This window comes from Rhamphochromis longiceps, linkage group LG23 (genome assembly GCF_057381845.1).
Source record: "Rhamphochromis longiceps isolate RC_006_pf linkage group LG23, R_longiceps_female_GT1.1, whole genome shotgun sequence".
Taxonomy (NCBI): Eukaryota; Metazoa; Chordata; class Actinopteri; order Cichliformes; family Cichlidae; genus Rhamphochromis; species Rhamphochromis longiceps.
The window spans coordinates 7,971,688-7,990,269 of record NC_140578.1 but is presented as its reverse complement, the minus strand read 5'-3'; the positions used below and the strand labels follow the sequence as shown (position 1 = coordinate 7,990,269).

General features: G+C 44.2%; 2 protein-coding genes across 6 annotated transcripts in view; one reads left to right on the top strand and one right to left on the bottom strand.

The window, feature by feature from the left end:
- The window catches only part of cracd (capping protein inhibiting regulator of actin dynamics), a 28,474-nt gene extending 19,029 nt beyond the window's left edge, over positions 1-9,445 (top strand). For 3 of the 4 annotated variants that reach the window (XM_085398999.1, XM_085399000.1, XM_085398997.1), the window contains exons 2-9: positions 1,841-2,006; positions 2,449-2,581; positions 2,667-2,822; positions 3,109-3,324; positions 3,424-5,989; positions 6,544-6,734; positions 6,826-6,988; positions 7,235-9,445. In XM_085398999.1, coding sequence (XP_085255125.1) covers positions 2,540-2,581; positions 2,667-2,822; positions 3,109-3,324; positions 3,424-5,989; positions 6,544-6,734; positions 6,826-6,988; positions 7,235-7,395 — 3,495 coding nt within the window. In that variant the 5' untranslated portion in view covers positions 1,841-2,006; positions 2,449-2,539 and the 3' untranslated portion in view covers positions 7,396-9,445. The remainder of the gene's footprint in view (positions 1-1,840; positions 2,007-2,448; positions 2,582-2,666; positions 2,823-3,108; positions 3,325-3,423; positions 5,990-6,543; positions 6,735-6,825; positions 6,989-7,234) is intronic. The other variant, XM_085398998.1, reaches the window with a different exon arrangement.
- A 130-nt stretch (positions 9,446-9,575) lies between these two features.
- aasdh (aminoadipate-semialdehyde dehydrogenase) lies at positions 9,576-18,542 on the bottom strand. Of its 2 annotated transcripts, none has more exons than XM_085399001.1 (14): positions 18,154-18,542; positions 17,158-17,278; positions 16,101-16,384; positions 15,826-16,018; positions 15,508-15,749; positions 15,310-15,416; positions 15,052-15,224; positions 12,329-12,665; positions 12,120-12,232; positions 11,327-12,026; positions 11,072-11,235; positions 10,826-10,951; positions 10,285-10,416; positions 9,576-10,038 (listed from the first exon to the last, which is right to left on the bottom strand). In XM_085399001.1, exons 1-14 carry the CDS (start codon positions 18,462-18,464, stop codon positions 9,643-9,645), a joined length of 3,399 nt encoding a protein of 1,132 aa, XP_085255127.1. In that variant the 5' UTR covers positions 18,465-18,542; the 3' UTR covers positions 9,576-9,642. The 2 variants fall into 2 exon arrangements, 1 of the variants encoding a protein (XP_085255127.1); XR_014909674.1 differs by having other exon boundaries at positions 9,898-10,038; positions 10,285-10,411.
- Positions 18,543-18,582: the final 40 nt, after the last annotated feature.

Genomic DNA, 18,582 nt, shown 5'->3' with positions numbered 1-18,582 from the left:
GATGAACAAGATGGAAACATCTGTCCCTTGACACTGAGTTTCTAAAATATTTTTTTGTGTAAACATGTCCTCTTTCATACACAAAAAAACCCTCGAGTTCTTCAGGGTCAAGGAGTGGGGAAATTAGTTTACTGTATCATTTCCCATCATGCCTTTCGTTTAGTGAGCAGCATGCAAAGTGAAATCCCACACCGGTTTCTACTTATAGCACTGAAAGGGATACCCGCAGAGCCCAGAGAATGCCTGTCTGCACAGTGGTGTAGAGTAGCTTTGTAGCTTTGTAACCTCACTCACTTAGTTCAGGGAGTGGACCTTCACAACTACACAAACACACAGAAGTAAGACACACAGCTGGGTAGCTGCTGTAGTTTTGAAGGAGAAATGTTCTGCAGTACTTGTTGAAACACCTCAACCAAGGCTGAAAAGTCCCTCCACTCTGTGGACAAACTGAATCCCTGGATCAGGAGAGAGAATCCAGATCCAGATTAGTTTGTGATATTAGCTTAAGAACATCAGGGGATGTCTCCCAATTTCAGTTAGGTATGTATTTGTGATGATATCACATAAAATGTCAAAGTTTTGCTCTATATCTCAATGATAAAGAATCTGCTAAAAAACTTCCTGGATCTAGCAAGAATCCAGGAAGTCTTTAGTGACTGGATTGACTCCAGAAGTTGAAGCAAGCCAAAACTCTCGTAATTTGTTTTTAACTATTTGATCCTGGTAACCAAGAGGAAAAAAAAACAGGAAGCAATCACATTATTTTCTTGGAGGAGATCATTAAATTGTTTGTCTACAGTTTTAGCCGAAGAACCAATGAGCTCCTGCCATAATGTGTCATCCGTCCATGTTCAAATAGCAAGAATTGCTTCTCCTGCTACAGTAGTGGTCAGGATTTAATCACACTTAAACACAATTATCATCTAATGCATCTTCAATCAAATTGTGCTTAAGGTCAGAATCATAATTGTTTTGTTTTTTTTATGCGCAATAAGCTTTGAATTATGATGGATCGCGAATTGCACGAGCTACTGTTTCAATGAGGTTCTGTTAAATGTTTTCAAGCAAACTTTTATTGTTATGTTATTGTTTGGATCCTGAGAAGAGAGCGCACAGACACGTTTTCGCGTTTACACATGGGAAAGTTTAGTGTAAGAGTTTATAACTTACTGGCATGAACAATGATGAGGTGGTAAAGATACCTACTGAAAGTCCAAAGTTAAATTCTTCGCTTTTGTTAAACACTTCCTCATGAATCAGCACTGATCTTGGTAGCAATAGCAGGGTTTATGACAGCTGCCCTGTTTTATTGTGTCTAAATCGACACACTTGAAGTGATTACCTCACAGACTGATAGATTAGCGAATCTTCCAGTGGTACCTGTGATATGTGTAGCCTTGAACTTTTATATTTACTGTAGTGCTGCACACATGTGGCTAGTTTGTAATAGCTTTTGGAGTTGTGACGATAACTGAGCTTTCCCTACTTTCAGTTGTGCATTTATTTTCAGTCTGTAAGTAGGGGAGCTAGTGACCTCCTCCTTTTTTTTTAATTGCTTTGGCTGTTGGTGCTCTATTTTTTATGTGTGGTGTCGATCTTTCACACTTCCTGTAAATACAAGTATGAACCAAAGAGCCAAGGTTTTCTTCTCATTCCATCTGCTGTTTTCTTCGTTTTCTTTTAACTCCGTCAAACACATTTCATTAAGTACACGCGTGTAACAATGAATATGCTCATAGGCACAGTCCTGCTCGTTATCTCGCCCGAGGGTGAGATATAAAGATTAATGATGTGATTGCATGTGGCTGTGGTTGTCATCCATTCTCCTTTCTACCGCCAGAGAGAAGGCGACAGGGCAAGTTCCAGCCGTTCAGACGACTGTTTGGGAAGAAGAAGAAAAGACAGGCGAGAGAGGGCTTTGATGGAGCAGAGCTAAAAACCAGTTTTTCCACAGGGGAAGTGTGCAATGGTGTTACATCTGATGAGGAGTCCGATCAAAATCTGAGGTTAGTACATGGATCAGTTTTTTTTAAAACATGTATTCATCTATACTATACACACAGAAACTGAGCTTATTGTCCATTCACTACACTACCAAAGGTTGGAATTTGTTGCTTTTTTAAAACAGTACATTGTTTTTTTTCTCTGCTAAAAGCAACTCAGCTTCTTATTCACTTCTAGACAAATGAAAGTGTTAAATCACGCGGTTGCAAAATGCTGCAAGGTGACATAATCTGTAAAGACAAAGGTGAGGCTGTGCTTTGAAATGACTTTAAAGGCAAAAGGCTTCACTGACAATACGAGCTTACCTGTAACGACTTGTAACAGGACTGCGGGGTCAATCATTTCACTGTGTAAAGTTTTTTGCTGCTGCAAGTTTGTGATAAATGCATGAATGACTGACAGATGACACGCTGCAGCACTGAAGACAATCTCCTTCTCCTGCAGGGAGTTGAATCCCATCGGATCTCGAGCTCTCTCACACGACAGCATCTTCATTCCAGAGGAACCGGTGAAGGAGGCTGGTCTGGATCACAGCATGTCCCAGGAAAACGTGTCGGATAAAGTTAGGAATCTGCAGGTGGGCCGTGCAGAGGTGTACACTCACTTCTCTTTTTGCTCCAACTAGATATGTTGTAATCATTACTTGCTTTTTATCCTCACAGAGGCAGATAGCACAAGGTATAAAGTTTGGCCAAAGGCCTCCTTCTCTGAGAAGAAGTGAGGGAGATGAGGGCAGCTCAGATGAGGAAGAGGTTCCGCGTAGCCCTCTGAAAGTTTTGGCCCAGGTAGAAGCGGAGCCACCAGGAACAGAGCCAAAGGTATGAGTTGACTGACTGGTAGGTTTTTTGTTTGTTTTAAGTTTGATTAATTTAACACAACATTTGTTCTGTTTAAGTCTTGGGTAGCACTAAACATGTGAAGAAGTTGCTTAGAACCTTTTGTGATTCTGGTATATCACTCCACATCAGGGGATTGTATTAATATTAAATAAACACATAAATAAATAAACAACCTTATCACACCACGGACACCTCTGCTTTCTGTGTACTGTGTCTACAGAGATCTCTTTAAGTCGTAGTTTAATTGCTCTTACTGTGACATAAGCAGGTGCAGGGAGGTCAGCCATTTGGACCACACAGCCCCCCTGTGAAGTCTCCAAGGTCCAAACGAGTTCTTCCACTCACTGGCACGATTGAGTCCATCAACCTTGATGCCGTCCCTCAATCAGTTCCTCGCTTAGACAACGCTGCCGCCAAACATAAACTCTCCGTCAAGCCGAAAAACCAGAGGATTTCCCGCAAGCACAGACGATTCACACAGGTGAGTTTCTTTTAATGTGGGTTTGCATGTTTGTTTATTCTGTGACACCCTTTGTTATTGTTAAAAAAAGCTGACACTACTTGGACTTTTGCATTCCAGGACCTCCAAGAGGTATCCATTCCTGGTTTGGTCCAAGATGACCTCGAAGCAGCTGGCATCTCCACAGACGACCAGCGTAGAGCGTCTGTTGAGTCCCCTGAAAGCTTCAAGAAACAAAGACTCCATGAGGAGGAAAGACAGGAGGCGAGGAGGATGAGAGAGCTTGAGGAGCTGAGGTTCAGACAGGAGGAAGAAGAGAGGAAGAGGAGAGCAGAGGAGCTGAGGCTGCGTGAACTGGAGGAGGAGAGATATCGTATGCAACAGCAGGAAGAGGAGGCAAGGAGGCTGCGCGAGGAGGCAGACAAAAAGAGAATGGAGGAGGAGGAAAGGAGGATCAGAGAGGAAGAGGAAGCAAGGAGACTGCTAGAGGAGGCAGAGAAAAAGAGAATAGAGGAGGAGGAGGAAAGGAGGATCAGAGAAGAAGAGGAGGCAAGGAGGCTGCTAAAGGAGGCAGAAAGAAGGAGAATGGAGGAGGAAAGGAGGATCAGAGAGGAGGAGGAACGGAGGTTCAGAGAAGAAGAGGAAAGGAGGATCAGGGAGGAGGAGGAGGAAAAGAGGATCAGAGAGGAGGAGGAAAGAAGGCAAGAGGAAGAGCGCATGAGAAGGCTGGAGGAGGAAAGGAGGATGCGAGAAGAGGAGGAGCGTCGGCAGAGGGAAGAAGAGGAAGAAAGGAGACGACTAGAAGAACAATGGAGAAAAGAGGAAGAGGACAGGAAGAGGCAAGAGAAGGAGGAAAGGAGGAAACATGAGGAAGAGGCAAGGAGGCAGCAGGAGCTTGAGGCTGAGAGGAGGAGGAAGCTGATAGAAGAAGAGGAAAGAAAGAAAGAGGAGGAAGCAGAGAAACTGAGGTTGTGGGAAATGGAAGAAAAGAAGAAAAAGGTAGCAGAGGAGAAGAGGAAAAAGGAGGAAGAGGAGCAAAGAAGGATGTCATTGGAGGAGGCTGATGGGAAGTTTGATCCACAAGAGATGAAGAGAAGAGCTGAAGAGCTACGCTGGAGGGAGATGGAGGAGAGACAGAGGCCATTTACTTTTAAAGTGTCCTCTGGTGAGAAACAGATTCTCTTCCAGAAGGTCAATCTGACGCCTGTTACGCCGGCCTCCAGCCACCAGAGCGCTGCTGTCGCTTATCAAAGAGATGGAGCAAAGGCTTCCTCCTCTGAAGGACCAGACTCCCCCAACCTGCCAGCATCTCCATATGTCCCCCATACAGCTATCCTAGTGACAGGCGCCCAGCTATGTGGGACAGCTGTCAATTTAGACCAGATCAAAGACACCGCCTGCAAGTCCCTGCTGGGTTTGGGAGAGGATAGAAAGGCCCAAGGAACACCGCCAACAAAGAGCAAGACTTCCCCAGAACGCAAGTCTGGAAAAACCAAATCACTCAATGAGTCTGTGCTCTCTACCGATCAGTCCAGTGCAGCTGTCCTGGCAGAATGGGCAAGCATCAGATCAAAGATATTCAAGGGGGTAGAAGAGGGGAAGTACGACGAGTACCCAGAGCCGAGCAGGAGCCAGTCTCAGTCCAGCGCTGAAGAACAGCCTCTGTTTGCCCACACGAACCTCAGGAAGACCATGTCTGCTAGCGCCAAGTTCTCCATCACCCCTGCAAGGAAGAAGTTTGGAGATTCAAATAGGAACTCTGAGGTGTTTGGTGCAGAAGATAAGGAAGCAGGAGAGGAGGTTGCTCCACCTGGAAGCCCCACTGTAGCCTCTCCTTCTCCATCAAGTAAACCTCAGAACAGGACAAGTAAAAGTGTCCGCATCATAGAAAGAGGGTCAGATGAGTGTATGTTTGCCAAAGACCTTCCTTCTTTCCTCGTTCCCAGTTCTGAAATTCAATCTGAAGAGGCAGAGTCGAAGAGCAGGGTTCAGAGTGAAACAGAGACATCTGAAAGCAGAGTGGAGGGAGAGGAGCAGGGCCAGGACAGTGAGGAGAAGCCTTCTCCTTTTGGCATAAAGCTGAGGAGGACCAACTACTCTCTGCGTTTTCACAGCGAGCAGTCCACAGAGAAAAAGAAGAAGCGCTACAGTGCTGGGGACAGCTTTGATGGCGTCCCCTCGCCTCTTACCCCCATTGAGCCAGACTCTGATGCCTCTTCTGTCTTTTCTGACAAATCAAGCCCCACGTCACCTCAGAAAGAAGGCGCGGTCAGCAAGTATTTACATGCATCTGCCTCTCCTGCATTCCCCCGGATTAAACTGACTAAGTCTACCAGCCCGACTCCACACAGTGAGGGTGAGAAAGTGTTTCCCAAGCCACCGCTCTACCGCAGACCAGTGACATCACCTAAGCCTACAGGTGCAGCCCCAACACCTCCCCCATCACCACTACCTAAGGTAGCTCATGAGTCTCCCAGTGATGATTCAGTGGAGAGTACAATGGGTGTGGATTCATCCATCCAGGAGCAAGCCGGAAGGAGTGAGGAACCTTCAGCCCTGCTGCACAAGAGCAGCCAAAGTCATGTCCAAGGGGAAGAAGAGCCCAAGGAGAAGAGGTCATTCTTCCCCTCCATTAACATACCCTGGAGGGAAAAGGCAGACAGAAAGACAGAACTCATCAGGAAAGGTCAGCATCTTTGTTAGTTAGCTGAAATTATCACGTGAAATAACGAGCTTTAGATGAACCTGTAAGCTTATCTTGATACTTTTAGACAAAACTGTGTAAGCTGCTTCATCCCCAAGCATCTCCAGACCGTAGCTTCCTATTTAAGTAAAGAGACATAAGCAACAATCTTCTCATCTACATAATGCAAATCCATTTGATTTGCCAATACCTTGGCAACATTTACTGCTTAAAAGGATGTTCCATACCTAAATCAAATTACCATTTATCCATCTAGATTGTTTTGGCATGAGTTGGTGATATTGGCAGTAGAGATGTCTGCCTTCCCGTGAATATACTGGGACTAAATGATAAATCCGCAAGCAATTATGTGAATAGTTTTTATGTAAATGGCTATTTTCTTTCTACTAACCTACACGCATTGTCGGACAGAAAGAAAAAAAGGTCCTGTGGAAAAATTTGGAATATGATTTTGAGATGAATGTTTTGTTAAATTAAAAATAGTGTTTTGTAGTATCAAAGCTTTCCAACAACATCTATCGTGTGTTCATCTGCAGAAAAACCATCCCTACAGAGCAGGCACTCACTGGACAGTGCGAGGGTCCAGGAGAAGGAGGCTGGACCTTTGTGGATCACACTGGCTCTTCAGAAGCAGAAAGGCTTCAGGGAGCAGCAGCAGAACCGGGAGGAGCGTCGTAGCCAAAGAGAGGCCAAGCTGGCAGAAAAACAAGCTAAAGAGCGAGACAGTGTATGCCCCACAGATAAACGTTTACACACTTTCTCGTGATCTCCGTAACATACTGTCCATCTTCTGAATGGATCCCAAATCTCTTTTGCAGGTTACACTGGTGAGCCCCACAGACAGCAAAGGAAGTGGAAGCACCAGTCCTTCTTCTAAACCTCAGACGCCAGAGGAGCCCAAGAGACCAGAGAGCCTCCTGGGAAAATTTGAACGCCGGGAGCACCTAAAGAAGGCCAACACTCTACCGAGCTCTGTCACTGGTAAAATTGTCATATATCGTAGTAAAGTGAATATACTAAGTAGCTATTAGCGTCACAAACAACAGGATGAGCTCTTTTTCTGCGATTTCTGGTTATTCTGATTACAGTTGCTGTTATTAGTCAGGCAAATTTCTTTATTTCCAGAAGCTCTTCTTCAAAATTAATCTGTTTTTTAAAATGAGTTTAATAATGGGATATAGAAAGCAAACAGATTAGTAACACATTTTTACATGTTTGTTGTTGCAGTTGAGATTGCAGACTCTACACCGTCGCCACCTGCTGTCAAAGAGGTGTCAAAGCGCTTCCCCTCCAGTGACTCTCCGCAGGTTTCCACAGAGCCGGCCTGGCTTGCTCTGGCCAAACGAAAGGCCAAAGCCTGGAGCGACTGTCCTCAGATCATCAAATAACACCTCAAACCACCAGCTACACACGACACTCCGGCCTGCATCAAGAGTGTACACTGCCCACAGACTCTGAAACACTTGGAGTGTCACCATTAACTGTCCCCCCCCTCTGAGAACTCCACCTCTCACTTCTCACAATGAAAACTCTTCCCGACTGTGAAACCAGTAAAGCTCTCCATCTCCTCCTAACCCCCCCACATACACTGGTTGGTACTATTATCATGTTAAAGTGCGCTTCACATTCACTTAATCCGATACAGCCACACAGATATAAACAATTGATGCGAGCATGCACATACTGTATAAAAACATAAATTATATGTCTCTTAAACTCCTGCAGCCAATCGCAACCATGGTTGGCCACTGCAATAGCCAACCTTTTTCTTTTTTTTTTAATTGTGTAGCCAACTGTGTCACCATGGTTGTAAATAAATCATTTGCTCAACACAATATAACACTTCTTTATTATAGAGGTGAAGCTCTGATCTATGACAGTGTTTAATCAACAGAGGATAACTGTCTGAATCATGTTTTAAGGGCTACCAGTTTAAACTCAGCACGAACCTGCTTCTGGAAGTGTTACAGGCATCCCCTCTGTCCTTCTTGGCGTTATTTATGTAAAGCAGCAGCTCTCCCTCTCCTGTGTCTTTTCTCTGAGCCTTGTTTTTCATCTACAAGAGATGCCTTTTTTTTATCAACACATACTGGAAAATCTTAGCTTAACAATTCTCACTGTGCCCGTGACGACTGTGATAGCTGTCCAAGGAGCTATTGTACAATTTTGCCATGATTTAAAAAGAAAAGAAACATGGTGGGTGCACCTAAACACAGCACTGAAGACCACAAGTGTTACTGGGCATTTATGGTGAACCTGCACCTCATCCTCACAGCTGTGTGCCGATGTAATTTGGATTTTTTATTTTTAGGCTTTGCTTATTGGAGACAGATGTGACACCTCCTAGCTGTAGACCTACGACTCTTATAGCTGTCCTCCTGTAACACGCTCGTCTTAGTAGGCTTGCGCCATCACTTTCTCTTAAATGTGATATGATCCTACATAATGTAAACATTTCCTCTATGAAGAAAAAAAAAAACTTGATTCTTATTTCCTGCCACTCACTTAATGATCTGTATCTATGTAAGTATGTACTGTATGTAAGTGAAAGGCATTGCCGGAGGTTCGGTCAAAAAGAGGGCCCTAAAAGAGGTGGACTCACTGTCATTTTGTTTCTAACTTTGGTCGTGCACAATAGTGTAGTGTACGCAGTGTTGTATGTAACAAAAAATGTTTGGTATTATTTGCACTTTTTTGTCCCACTTACAGATATGAAAAAAAAGATACAAAATGTTATGAATAATGTAAATTAAATACTGATGTCTGAACCACAGAACTGCCGTCTCATACTGTTCAAAATCACGAAGGGGAAAGTACTATGCTCATTACAAACTCCATATTTCTATTCTTGAAGTGGCTTTACATGATTCATAATTCAAATTAATCCGTTTACCTTACTGCTAAGTCTCAGTGCAGCCCTTGAGTTCATATTTGAATGAAACAAGCTGTTTTAGCTCGCTTCCTTCTCTGTTTTACATTATTCTAATTGGGACATAATCTAAAAATGGTTTTGATATACTTTTGGTAAACTATATCATCAAAAGTATTCACTCACCCATCCAAACCACTGAATTCGGGTGTTTCGATTACTTCCATGGCTACAGGTGCATAAAGCATGGTGCACAGAGGCCTGACCTCCACCCAACAGAACATCTTTGGGATGAATCAGAGTGGACACTGTGAGCTAGGGCTTCTCCTCCAACATTTATATGCATGTGAAGGCAGATGAGCAAATACTTTTGGCAATATAGTGTATGTTCACTAGATTTGTCCCAGTGTAAGTGTAACCCAGTGACCTGCGACGTGCAGTAATCAGCACAGCTGTTTCCATTTACAGCTCTGTGTGTTTTGGCGGGCCCCAACACCACCCTGGTTTAAACGGAAAGTGGGTGGGGCAGAGTGCATGCCTGAGATGGTCACATCAGGGATGTGGACTCCCTTTGAAATTATAAAGATTGATGAGTTCTAAAAAAATGCCTCAACTAAGCTTGTAATGTGTAACAAGACATATGGATCTCAGAAAACAAGTAGAATTGACTTAAAAATCCTATTTCCCAAAACACCTCACTTCACTGACAAACAAGTTGTGTTTATTGTTTTTTTTTAAAAAAGGTACAAAAATAAAATATATCCTTCTACGTTTCCTCTTTTACACTCAGGCTCAGACAATACACATAGTCATTACGACATCCGACTAGGAGTGACCTTTCCCACACCACCGGGGATGAAAACAGCTCCCCGGGAAAGGTATGCGAGGCCAACATCCATCCGTCTTTTCCATCCAGGATCCAGACTGTGCCGTCAGTGGAGGCCAGGCCCACCAGTGAACCCCTTTTTCCCACAGCTGAGCCGTCAAACACAAATGGGGTGGAGTACACCTTGCCTGTCGTCTGAAAAGTCCAAACCAAAGAGCCATCTGCACAATTCAAACAGTACAGGCAACCGTCATGTGATCCACACAGAAGTCTCTGCTGGTCTGACGTGATGCATGGAGAGGAGAAAACTGGACCCTTTGTTAGAAACTGCCACAGCTGCAAATACACACAAGGGTCATACAGTTATGAATTACACAGAGGATTCAGAAAATAGCCAGGCCCCTTCCCCCCTTTTCACCATACGAGTACATTTGAATGTTGTCGTAATGAATGGTTGTGACTTTAATGTAAAAAAAACCAAAAAAAAAAACCAAAACCCCCGAAATCGCTCAAATCTTCAGCAAATCAGGTTTTGTATATATAGTAACTGGAAAATATTATAACAAAAAGTGAGCTCCTTACAAGTTTCCCTGTGTTGCTGAAGCAGCAGATGTGTCCATCAACCGAGCCGATCACAATGTGCTCAGAGAAGCAGTTTGGTGAGGAGAAGAAAGGAGTGTCTCTGCAGTAAGACCACAAGACATCTCCACTGTCCTGGGAAAGAGAAACACACGTGAGACATGTAGGGCCATCACTCTTATTATTCTCCTTTTTTAATGTTTTATAGTCAGTAGCAAATTTCTCTTTTGAGACAAATGTGCACATAAGGGAAAGAGGAAGGCTACAGAGAAAGTTCATGAATGTAGTGAAAATGGACATGCAGAGGGTTGACGTGACAGAGGAGGATGCTAGCGATAGTGTGAGATGGAGACAGATGATCTGCATGGCGACTCCTAAAGGGAACAGCTGAAAGATGAAGAGCTTTCTCATTTTAAACGTTAAACTAACACCCTCAAAGTCATCATAGAAATATTTTTACAAAAATTTCTGATTCAAACAGACTCGTGCCTCTTCCTTTCTTATTTCCACTTGTGCACCAAATGGCAAAACGACCTTCACTTACGATGCTGAGACAGAGCAGGCGTCCTCCCAGTGAAGCCGCGTACACCTGACGGCGTGACGCGTGAAGACGTGGAGAAGAAAACACAGCTCCTCCACCACAGTGACACTTCCAAACACACTTCTGAACCTGAAAACAGAAAATAGAGTGTCTGCTTCAAACACGTGAGACAGGTATCGAGTGCAACCATCAATCTGTGACTTTTCTGAATCATTCGAGTCCTTGTGTCTCTTTGCATCGAGCACTCACCTCTGAGTTTAGGGCGTAAACATACCCATCGTGTGAGCCCACTACCACCAGACCAGTGAGAGGATCCACAGCAGGACAGCTCTTCACAGCATCTCCCGTCTCAAACACCCACTGTGTCTTTCCAGTTTCAGTGCATAAAAAATACACACAGCCGTCATAACATCCTGTGAAAGAACCCCCCCCCAAAAAAAAGATATAGAAATATAAAGTAATAAAACCTCCTGAACATTAGGTATTCACAAAGCTGACACTTACCTATTACAACAAGGGCGCCACAGTGAGACACGGCAGCAGAGGCCTCGATTCTGTCTCCAAGAACTCGCTCCCACATTAGGTTTCCGGTGGCGCCCTCTAAAGCCTGGATCCTGTGGGAGTGTGAGCCGATAAACACTGTTGCTTTGAACAAATCTGACCTGTGATCAGCTCTGTTTTGTACTAGAAGCACCGGGGAGGCGTCCACACATCTGCCTGTGTCTGAGGACCAGCTCAGACTGAGGCCCAAATCAGCTTCTCCACAAGACTCCCTTTCTCCGAGGAGTTGATTCTGCACTGTTTTATCATCTTCTGTATATCTGATGTTCATCTCTATCACCTCGCCCCCTCTTCTTATGACTTTCACAGCCTGTTTCTCCACCTGCAGACTCTCAGCTGCTGTCCAGTCTTTGCGCACTCTCTTTTCTAGTACCTGAGACGTGGATTCGACGTGCCGTCTCTTGGCCTGAGACGGCGTTGACTGGCTGTTCTCATGCTCCAAGATTCCTCTTGCTCTGGCAACATGATTCACGATGTCAGAGAAGGTCCCATCAAGTATAACCTCCAGGAGCTCTGGTGAGGTCACTTCCACAGCAGTGAGGATGTCTTCACAGAGACGCAGAGCCTTCAGAGAATCTCCTCCACTGAACAGGAACTTGGACTTCTCGTCAACGGTAACATCTACAGCAAGATTTAAAGTATCCTGTTGATAGATAGTTTAAAAGAGAATGAACATAAGGAGACAACAGTTTATTTAAATTTAGAGCATGAATGTTGTCATCAAAAATGAAAATACCCGCCACAGAGTCTGAAGAATTTGCCTCAGTTCACTGCGATTTCTCTGTGAAGACTCTAAACACTGTCTCTGTTTTTCATAAACTCGGACTAATGCCTCCATGTTGACTTTGCCTATCAAAAAACGACAGTTAGAAAGGTGAATGGATAAAGTGGTGAATGAATTAGCTGCTGTTTCTCCTCAGCAGTGACAGCGTGTCTAAAGCTCACCGTGAGCAGTCAGGCATAAAGCCGGGACGAGCACCAGCGTGTCAGGAACGCTGTGAGCAGGCAGCAGCAGAGACAACTGGCTCAGAATGAGCTTCTTCAGATCTCCGTCTGCACCGCCTGACTCCTCCAGGGGGGGGTTGACAGAAGAGGGTAGGTTCTCAGCATGCTCACCAAAAGCACAAGCAGAGGGAATTTGTTCTGCACGTTGCTGTACAGATGCGGAGGTGGAAGCTGCCTTCTGGTGTCCAGATGTGGATGCCACGACAAAGGCGAGAAGTCGAAATCCTTGGTGCAGACCCACAGCGCAGGCTTCCACCTGAGGGAGACTCAGCAGGACCTGCAGGAGGGGAGATGTAAATCAAAATCATAAAGGTGTTAAAAAGATGTTGAAAAGGTATTTTGTTTACAAAGAATTAATGAAAAGTATCCACATTAAAGTACAGCATTAAGAAAAGGTGCCACCAGTTTAAAAACGCAATTATTAATCAGCTAAAACTGCTTTTCTCTTGTTTTCTCTTTTTTTCTTATTGCTGTGTGTATGTGACAATAAATTGAAAAAAATAGTCTTTCATTATTTTTAGTAACAGTGAATCTGAGTGAGGAAACTGGTTCATAACAGAGACACCAGATTTCTTTAGGGTGGGGGTTAAGGATTCAAATCTTTCCTTTAATTTACCACAATCAGTACATCAGCTTTGCCTTCAGTATGTTAAAAAAAGGATCCAGTTGAAGTGGCTCGAGAAACTGACTAAGGCGCCTCCCAGTTGAGGTATTCCAGGCATGTTCTAACAAGAACAGGCCCTGGAGCAGACCCAGGCCAGGCAGAGAGATTATATTTCTTGGCTAGCTCGGAAACACGTTGCTACAACTCTGACTGAGCTTGGGGAGGGTATTCTGGGGAGGTGGTCAAGCTCATCCCTCAGAAACCAAGGTCTGGGCTTCTCTGCTGACACTGTGACCTGGATAAGACGTAAAAGTTGTTGGATGTTAAAAGCACGAGTGATGTGTGTTCCTTCATGTGTCAGTCTTGGTCTAACATGAGGCTAAGCCAGTGGAATTATTTCTTTTTTGAATCAATCACATGACTTATAATTACATACAGTGGGGCAAAAAAGTATTTAGTCAGCCACCGATTGTGCAAGTTCCCCCACTTAAAATGATGACAGAGGTCAGTAATTTGCACCAGAGGTACACTTCAACTGTGAGAGACAGAATGTGAAAAAAAAATCCATGAATCCACATGGTAGGATTTGTAAAGAATTTATTCGTAAATCAGGGTGGAAAATAAGTATTTGGTCACCTCAAACAAGGAGAATCTCTGGCTCTCACAGACCTGTAACGTCTTCTGTAAGAAGCTTTTCTGTCCCCCACTTGTTACCTGTATGAATGGCACCTGTTTGAACTCATCATCTGTATAAAAGACACCTGTCCACAGCCTCAAACAGTCAGACTCCAAACTCCGCCATGGCCAAGACCAAAGAGCTTTCGAAGGACACCAGGAAAAGTATTGTAGACCTGCACCAGACTGGGAAGAGTGAATCTACAATAGGCAAGCAGCTTGGTGTGAAAAAATCAACTGTGGGAGCAATCATCAGAAAATGGAAGACATACAAGGCCACTGATAATCTCCCTCGATCTGGGGCTCCACGCAAGATCTCATCCCGTGGGGTCAAAATGATCATGAGAACGGTGAGCAAAGATCCCAGAACCACACGGGGGGACCTGGTGAATGACCTGCAGAGAGCTGGGACCAAAGTAACAAAGGTCACCATCAGTAACACACTACAACGGCAGGGAATCAAATCCCGCAGTGCCAGACGTGTTCCGCTGCTGAAGCCAGTGCATGTCCAGGCCCGTCTGAAGTTTGCCAGAGAGCACATGGATGATACAGCAGAGGATTGGGAGAATGTCATGTGGTCAGATGAAACCAAAGTAGAACTTTTTGGTATAAACTCAACTCGTCGTGTTTGGAGGAAGAAGAATACTGAGTTGCGTCCCAAGAACACCATACCTACTGTGAAGCATGGGGGTGGAAACATCATGCTATGGGGCTGTTTTTCTGCCAAGGGGACAGGACGACTGATCCGTGTTAAGGACAGAATGAATGGGGCCATGTATCGTGAGATTTTGAGCCAAAACCTCCTTCCATCAGTGAGAACTTTGAAGATGAAACGAGGCTGGCTCTTCCAACATGACAATGATCCAAAACACACCGCCCGGGCAACAAAGGAGTGGCTCCGTAAGAAGCATTTGAAAGTCCTGGAGTGGCCTAGCCAGTCTCCAGACCTCAACCCCATAGAAAATCTGTGGCGGGAGTTGAAAGTCCGTGTTGCTCGGCGACAGCCCCAAAACATCACTGCTCTCGAGAAGATCTGCATGGAGGAATGGGCCAAAATACCAGCTACTGTGTGTGCAAACCTGGTAAAGACCTATAGTAAACGTTTGACCTCTGTTATTGCCAACAAAGGTTATGTTACAAAGTATTGAGTTGTATTTTTGTTATTGACCAAATACTTATTTTCCACCCTGATTTACGAATAAATTCTTTACAAATCCTACCATGTGGATTCATGGATTTTTTTTTCACATTCTGTCTCTCACAGTTGAAGTGTACCTCTGGTGCAAATTACTGACCTCTGTCATCATTTTAGGTGGGGGAACTTGCACAATCGGTGACTGACTAAATACTTTTTTGCCCCACTGTACATCAGAAAACATCTTACTTGCTGCAGGCTGTCTAAGTTCACTCGTTTTCCATTGCGTTTGATCAGTCGGTCTCTCCGTCCCAGGTAGTGCAGCTGTCCATCTTTAACATTCACCCAGTCTCCTGTAGCCCTCATCGTCCCAGGGACAACAGTGTCTTCATCATCCAAGAGACACACTCGGTCCTCTCCACCTGCACAAACGATCATATGAATTCATGAGGTTTTTCTTCATCTCAGTGTGATTAATTTGCAGAGAACTCACAGTGTTTTTCCTACCTATGAAGATCTGTCCTTCACCCTCTGAAACAACACAGCCATGTTCATCTCTGACTTCCACCACTGTGCCCATCAGAGGAGTCCCGAGAGGCACAGAAGACACCGTGCTGTGAGATGTTTGTAATGTTAGATAACTCCTACATCTGTAGGACAAACTTGTAGAAGTCATGAACATTTTAAAACGGGGGGTCCACTCACAGGTTACTTGACCGCAGCAGAGACTCTGGTATTCTGTAACAGCTGGCCCAGCAGGAAACCTCAGTGATCCCGTAGATGTTGTAGATTTTGGTTTTATTGTCCTCATGTCTCCAGCTCTCCAGCAGAGCGGGCGACGGGCAGGCTTCTCCACCCAGAGCCAACACCCGCAGTGAAGAGCCGCACGACAGCACGTCCTGTTTTAGAATACGATGGCCGAAGCGCAACAGCAGAGTGGGCGTGACCTGTGACAACAGTGAAAATGAAGCATTGCACAAACAAGGAATACTGCCTCACAAACACAACTGGCTCTACACTTGCCTGGAGGACAGTTGTCTTGTGATCGTTGAACAACAGTTCAGCTAGTCGATTGGGCATTTTCTTAATCACATTAGGGACAATGAGGAGTTGAGCCCCAGATGATAAGGCGAGAAAAATATCCACTACTGAGGGATCAAAGGTTAAAGGTGAGGCGAGGAAAACCACATCATCCGGCCTCATCTGAAACAAAGATCTGAGCAGAAAGAGAAGGGATTTGTCTTGGACTGAAAATGCCACTCTACAACAGGCAAAGGCATAAATGATTCCTTACTGACCTCAGATGCAGTATGTTGGGAAGTATACACCTGTGTGGTACCCTCACAGTCTTTGGAAAGCCTGTTGTTCCCGATGTGTGCAGCACATACGCCAACTCCCTGCGCCCAGCGTCGTCTTGCTCCACAGCTGAACCGCTGAGATCATTTACTGATGAAGTTTGTCCTGCTCCTCGTTCACGCTGGGCGACTCGCAGCGGCTCGATGTGAATCAGAGTCAGTTTGAACTTGAGCAGCTCCACACAAACTTCCACAGTTACGTGTTTGATGAGAGCTGCCTGAAATTGCTTTAAGTTGAAAAAAACAATAGCAATATAAATATTCACAAAAAAACACAATTCATTAACAAAGAATTTACAAAGGTGTTCTGATATTGCATTAAAAAAAAAACTCTTAATATTACAGACGAGTCATCTGTAGGAAACATACACTTGGAATATTTTTTGTTACTGCACAGGAGGGGATCTTGAATTGGGTTTTGTAAAGAAAAATTCAACCCAAACACCCCAAAATCCACAGTCATCTGGCTAGTAAGATGTTCTCAGGTTACGTAGCTGGATTAATTAATTAGAATCTTGGGTTGGCTATTGCACAGATTGTTATACTAGATGGACAGAATCAGACAGAATCAAAGTCCCACTGTGGAGCCCTTGTTGTAATAGGTCAGTGTCAGCTTTGTGAATATCTAATTTTATCATTATTTTATATTTCCATGTCTTTTGGGGTGGGGTTCTTTCTCAGGATGTCTCCATGGCTGTGTGTATTTTTATGTACTAAATCTGGAAAGACAAAGGTGGCTGTTGGCCTTAATAAATAAATAAGACCATGGCCTTTCTCGTGTGTTTTCATCGTCTGGATGGTTTAACCTTTTAACCCTCTCAAGGCAGGCGTTGCAGATTTGCAACAGTTAAAAACTAAAAACCTGATTACCCCACATACATATTTTTTATGAGTTTTTTTTACTCTTTTACTCCGAGGGTTAAGTGAGGCCTGAGTATTACATTTGCAAAATTACTCACAGCTGTTGTATTAATGCTGATAAAATATGACAAAATTCAACCTGCAGGAGGTCGGTCTGTACAGCACAGTACTTGAGGCCACATTGGTTCATGACTCTGGCAGAGAGGAGTCCAGGAGATTCTGGGTCCAGTGGGACGTAAGCAGCAGAGGATTGCAAGATCCTGACAAACAAAGCAGAGTCATTTGTGAGTTATGATTTGTTATAGAGCAGTGAGGCACATGCAGCCATAACACACAAGAAGCACATAGGCACTGACAAATATTAAAATAATGAGAAGTTCTGAATATGACAGCTCTTCAGCTCTGTTCTAGGATGCCCTCTGGACCCAGTGGAGGTGGTGAATGATAGGAGAATGGTGGCTAAGCTGTCATCCCTGCTGGACAACATCTCCCACCCCATGCAGACTCTGACAGCACTGAGCAACTCCTTCAGTGGCAGGATGCGGCACCCACGATGTGGGACGGAGAGATTTGCAGGTCTTTCCTCCCCACTGCTGTCAGACACCACAACAAAGACTTCCAACTGACCAAACACACGCATGTGCAATAGCAATAAAACTAAGTGCAATACTCTTTTCTGACATCGTTGTATTATACTCAGTTGCATATAGCATTTGTTTTATTTTATTCTTTATTTTTAATTTTATTCTATTCTATTGTGTACAGTATCTTATCTTATTCTATTCCAGTGTTTTCTAAGTTTTGCTATGTAACTTTGCACTGTCCACTTTCTGCTGTAACAAAACAAACTTTCCACATGTGGGACAACTAAAGGTTATCTTATCTTGTCACCTGCAAATTCTACTCTACTACATCCTTGAATCTTCTGTGTACTCTCTTTTATTAACATGCATTGTACCTGTCACATAAATAAGAATTCACTGTATATATTTTGATATAAATTATCGTAGCTTGGAATGACAACTTTCCTTTTTGTGGGTTTTTTTTTTTGCCTCAATTTCCGTCTCCTTGATTCTGATCACTAATATCGCCCATAAATAAATTACAGAGGTCGATCTCTAAGGTTTGCACTCACCCCAAAATCCAGACAGGTACAAACAAATCATCTCTGCAGTAAAGCCCGATCACCCCGCTCCTAGGAGAACAGTTATTTTGCAAAGCACGAGAGAATTCATCGGCGAGTTGAACCAGGTCTCTGTAGGTGAGGGACGCCGATGGTTTTCCGGACACCGAGTGTGTCACAGCCAGCCTGTCGGCGTGCAGGGAGGCAGCGGCGGCGACCAGCTCCTGCAGCGTCCGAGCAGACATGTTGAGAAGCCCTTTAGTGACCAAATGCTCATCTTCTGTCGGTGTACATTCTGGCAAAACCCGAAAATTTTTAAACATTCAAGTGTTGCTAATTTCAGAAGAAGCTGGATTTGTTTACAAGCACATTTGTCGAGGATTGATGACGCGGATTTTACAGTAAGCAATGAACGGTTATTTCAAATGCTCGTCTCAAAGC

Coding starts and splice junctions, on each gene's coding strand:
- aasdh (XM_085399001.1), bottom strand. CDS start 18,464: ATGTTTAAAAATTTTCGGGTTTTGCCAGAATGTACACCGACAGAAGAT. Junction 17,279..18,153: donor GTACCTGTCTGGATTTTGGG/GTGAGTGCAAAC, acceptor TTTGTTTGTCAG/GATCTTGCAATCCTCTGCTG. Junction 15,750..15,825: donor ACAAGACAACTGTCCTCCAG/GCAAGTGTAGAG, acceptor CTGTTGTCACAG/GTCACGCCCACTCTGCTGTT.